The 4976-nt window shown below is 35.0% G+C and overlaps 1 protein-coding gene across 1 annotated transcript; it reads left to right on the plus strand.

Annotated features, from left to right (window-relative positions):
* The first annotated feature begins 600 nt into the window (after positions 1 to 600).
* Positions 601 to 3707, plus strand: LOC141681033 (heat shock cognate 70 kDa protein-like). The gene is made up of 2 exons (XM_074487096.1): positions 601 to 980; positions 1818 to 3707. Exons 1-2 carry the CDS (start codon positions 770 to 772, stop codon positions 3446 to 3448), a joined length of 1842 nt encoding a protein of 613 aa, XP_074343197.1. The 5' UTR covers positions 601 to 769; the 3' UTR covers positions 3449 to 3707.
* The last annotated feature ends 1269 nt before the right edge of the window (positions 3708 to 4976 follow it).

Consider the following 4976-nt stretch of genomic DNA (forward strand, 5'->3'; position numbering starts at 1 on the left):
CTGATCTATACAGAAAAATGTGTCCAACCACTGTTTATATGATAACTCAAACAGACGCAAGATTAAATTTCAATTAATATTTGAAGCATCTAGTGACAAGACCTGCTGATATGAAACTACCAGCACGGGCTGCACAGTTTTGAATAGTAATGTAGGCGAGAGCTTGCAACTTGCAAGCTGACCGTGTTAAGTTATATTTATACTCCCTCCTTCTGCTTCAATTATATACAACTTTTTTTCTCTCAATTTAAGATAAATATAAAGTACATTTACATATACTCCCTCCGTCCCGTTAGATTCGTCCCGCGGATAGTTTACATATATTATTGACACGTATATCGATATTTTAATAAATTATAATTTTATAATATTTTTTCTTAATTTTTTTTGAATAAAAATTTAAACATGAATTTTTTTTTCAGATTTTTTTTTTTAAAAATATTATATAAATATATTTTAAACAAATATTAAAAAAAATACCAAAAAGTAAGGTAAACAATTCACTGTGGCTCGACGACTGTGTAGTCAGTCAATGTTGTCAGCTTCCTACTTTTATATTCTTCTTACTGTAAATTGGTTATTTTATATAATGTAATCATATACAGACAGATGAGATTGTGGTAGACCTTGCAACTTGCAAGTCAACTTTTTAAGCCCTTTCTTTCCTCCTAATGATCTTCTCTTCCTTACTACATACTGTTAGTTACTTAAACAGAAGAGAGCTCCTTGATTCTACTAGACAATTAGTTTATTTTCACTTATATGCAGGATGGTCAGAGTTGAAGAACCTGTGATTGGAATTGATCTGGGTACCATGTACTCATGTGTTGGTGTTTTTCAAGACAATCATGTTAAGATTATTGCCAGTGAGCATGGTGGAAGGAAGACACCATCTTGTGTGGCTTTTAATGATACCGAAAGGCTTATTGGTGATGCTGTCTATGACCAGGCCGGGATGAATGCTGCTAACACCGTCTTTAGTAAGTATTCTTGCTATTTTCTTTCCCTTTTTGTTTGTTAGGATCGGATTACATTACATGTATATAGATCTTCATGCACATAGGGCTATTTCTTCGGAGGATAAGCCTATCTTTTTTTTGTTAGTTAAACACACTCACACACCCGTCCTGGTTTTTTACAATGTTCGAACACTCCACCTACTGTAAAGTGAGCGAATGAGATACCACTCGCTCTTGTCTTTGACAATGATCGAACACTATACACATCGTAAAGTGAGCAAAGGGAGATACCACTGGAGCAAGAGGTGTTGGTTTTTGAAGCATATCTCACGTGTTAATGTTTTCATAAAGAACAAAACCACTATCAAACACTGCATTTGAATTAAGATTAAAATTGATCAAACAAGTGAGTCACCTGCAAGAATCTTTGGCCCTTTTTCTTCAAAACCATTGTACAGTAATATATCGAGAGGAGCACCATCGGTGATGTACTTCTCAATTGAATTCCAAAATGTACCTTTGTTAGACATTGTATCATTATTTTTGGAATAATTCTTAATGTAGCATCTTAAGATCAGAAAACCAATCTATGTTCCATTCTGATTAATGTCCCATCTCTCCTACTCCTCCCACTATCGTTGAGATAAGTTTTTACCCTAAAGTCTATCCCGCTCCTACTGAAAACTCTCAAACATGAGGTTAGAGGGAAATTGTCAATTTTTTTAGATTTCTCGAATAAAATTTGAAGATGCATACAGCAAATTAAAGACAATAACTAATTAGATTGCTAAACTGTAAATCCTGATTTTTTTAAAAAGATTCTTATTCTTCTTATGAATATTATGACTTATAAAACAGATGCTAAGCGGCTGATAGGTAGAAAATTCAGTGACTCGTCTGTACAGGACGATATAAAATCCTGGCAGTGTAAAGTCTTCTCTGGTCCTTTGGAAAAACCAATGATATCTGTCACTTACAAAGGTGAGGCAAAACAGTTTTCTGCGGAGGAAATCTCCTCCATGGTTCTGATGAAGATGAAAGAAATTGCGGAAATGTATCTTGGAACAACAGTAAGAAATGCTGTTATTACTGTCCCTGCTTACTACAATAACTCTCAGCGCCAGGCAACCAGAGATGCTGGAACCATTGCTGGCCTTGAAGTAATGCGTATAATTGCTGAGCCAACTGCAGCTGCAATTGCATATGGTTTTGACAAGAAGCTGGCAGGTGTTAGTAGCTCAAATGGGGAAGAAAATGTGCTCATCTTTGATCTTGGTGCTAGTAATTGTAATGTTTCTCTTCTCACAATCGAAGAGGGCATATACGAAGTGAAGGCTACAAGAGGTGCGAGTCACCTTGGAGGAGAGGATTTTGTTAATCGCATGGTGAATCATTTTGTTGAGGAGTTCAAAAGGAAAAACAAAAAGGACATAACTGGTAATGCGAAATCTATGAGAAGATTGAGAAATGCTTGTGAGAGGGCAAAAAGAACACTCTCTTCTATTCCAATGACCGACATTAATTTAGAGTATTTTTACAATGATGACAGTTTCTCTGCAAATATCAGTCGTGATGATTTTAATGAGTTAAATATGGACCTCTTTGAAAGTTGTTTGGATCTTGTCAAGAAATGTTTGAGCGATGCCCGGATAGATAAAAATAACATCCATCAGGTAATTCCAGTAGGTGGATCTACAAGAATTCCTAAAGTGCAGCAGCTACTGAAAAAGTTTTTCAACGGAAGGGAGCTCTGTATGAGCGTTAATTCTGATGAGGCTATTGCATATGGTGCAACTGTCCATGCTGTGGTCCTGAGTGGAAAAGGCTACGAGAGGTTTGAAGACTTAATGATGTTGGATGCTAATCCTTTACCCCTCGGAGTTGATATTAATGGTGAAATGTCTGTCATGATTCCTAGGAACGCTAGTATTCCCACTAAAAAGATGCAAGCTTTTCCAACCACTGTTGATAATCAGGTTGGCGTCTTGATCCAAGTGTTCGAGGGTGAACATAAAATGACAAAACATAACAAACTTTTGGGAAAGTTTGTATTTTCTGGCATTCCCCGTGCACCTAGTGGTGTATCAAAGTACTTTGTGTGCTTTGATATTGATGCAGATGGATTGTTTAATGTGTTTGTAGAAAATGAGCATGGGGAGAAGCTGGAAGAGATAAAAATGACCAATTACGAGGATAGATTTTCAAAAGAAGAGCTTAAAAAGTTGGTACAAGAAGCTAAGAAGTACAAAGCAGACGATGAAGAGAACAAGAAGAAGATGGAGGCGAGAATATCTGTAGAGTCTTACTTCTATAACTTGAAGAACATCCTCAGTGACGAGAAGCTAAGTTCCAAACTTGCGGTAGCTAGCAAGAAGAAAATGGAGGATGCTGTAGAGATGGAAAACCTGTGGTCGAATGGAAACCAGTTTGTAAAGTTAGAGAACTTGGTCGAAATTATTAACGAGCTCAAGGGACTCGCCATCTCTTGATCATGCCCTTTTTCAGGAGTTGTAATATTCTAATATAGCTGTGTTGATAAGTAACAACTGCACTATTGCTGGCGCAGATGGTCTGCCTCAAAGATTAAGAATAAGGATTTTGTCAAGTTCCTTTACCAGCCGCTTGCGTTTGCTTTGGCATTAATTTATATGGTATGTACTATGTACTAATATAACATTTTCTTTGGTTTCATGTTCAACAATTATTAATTTCGAATTTATATGTACCAAAATAGTAGTTTCTTTGGTATCATGTTTAAATTTTGTAATATAACGTGAGGAGTAATAAAATAAATAATAATTTTATTTGAAAATAGGGATTCTAACATTAATCTCAAGATATTTTTTCTGAGATAGTAAGAAAAACATGCAAACAAATTAATTTGGATAATCATTATTCACTTTTGTTTTCAGTTATCAAAGTGAATAATTAGGTAAAAAAACTTTGTTTATATTTCTTTGAGTGAAAAATTCTAGGCTACACAGGACTAACAAAAAATTCTTTTGAGTGAAAAATTAATAGGCTCATATGTTCCCTCACAGAATTTATCAAATGTAAGAATCTTGTTCTTAGCGGAGACATTTGATGGTAACAAATTCGAAAATTGCTCGAATACACAAATTATGAAAATAGAGGGATTTGTGTTTTGGATATTTGAGGCCGAACTTGAGATGTGTTTTAACTCAATTTATTAAATGTGGCGGATTCTATTCCAAGATACATGTGTACCTACATTTATAAATTAAGGCACATAAAATTTAATTTTTGATCTCTATGATTTTTAGGGATTTTTTGAAATTATTAGATTTTATATATTGAAATTATCTTGGCGTTAGATACCTTCACGATGTGAACGACATCGTTAGCATATGTTTCTATAATTTATTGGAGATTATACCTTTCACGTAGAGGAAATAATTAATTTAGGATTTTAATAAATTATTAATAGATTAATATTGGAAGATTAGGAGATTATTGGTGGGATGGAAAACGAAGCATGGTTTTATATTTTGAATTTCCTGAGCCACTAGAAGAGCTGGAAGTAGAAAATTTGAAAATAATACGGAGCACCTAGGTGCCCATAATATGTATGCATAAGCAACAGCAAGTGTGAGAAAAAGTATGACTTTTCCAGAACTGTTTGCGAATTTCACTGTGAACCCACTCCAAGTTATACCCAGAACATTTTTCTAGCATTATTTCTGAGATTTTTTCTAACCAATCCAATGAATAATGATTTTAAGGTGCCGTGAAGAACGTACAATGCCAAAAAGTTTTTTTAGTCACCGAGATGCCTGGATGGATCAGCCTCGATGCCAAAAAATTTAACGACGTCCTCCTAATAGAATAAAACTCCCACTTCTTTTAAGTCATAGCACCGAGGTCCCAGTTGAATATTTAAAGTCCTTCTAAAAGGAAAATACTCCTCACTCCTTAAATGGGATATACCTTTTTAAGTCATAACAACGACATGACTCTAAATACGTATCAACCTCAACGGCGAACGGTGTCCTCCTT

This window comes from Apium graveolens, chromosome 8, assembly GCF_009905375.1.
Source record: "Apium graveolens cultivar Ventura chromosome 8, ASM990537v1, whole genome shotgun sequence".
In the NCBI taxonomy this organism is placed as follows: Eukaryota; Viridiplantae; Streptophyta; class Magnoliopsida; order Apiales; family Apiaceae; genus Apium; species Apium graveolens.

What these genes read in the sequence shown, in the direction of transcription:
- LOC141681033 (XM_074487096.1), top strand. Translation starts at nt 770, where the DNA reads ATGGTCAGAGTTGAAGAACCTGTGATTGGAATTGATCTGGGTACCATG. An exon ending in TGCTGCTAACACCGTCTTTA is followed by an intron (nt 981 to 1,817) that starts GTAAGTATTCTT and finishes CTTATAAAACAG; the next exon opens with ATGCTAAGCGGCTGATAGGT.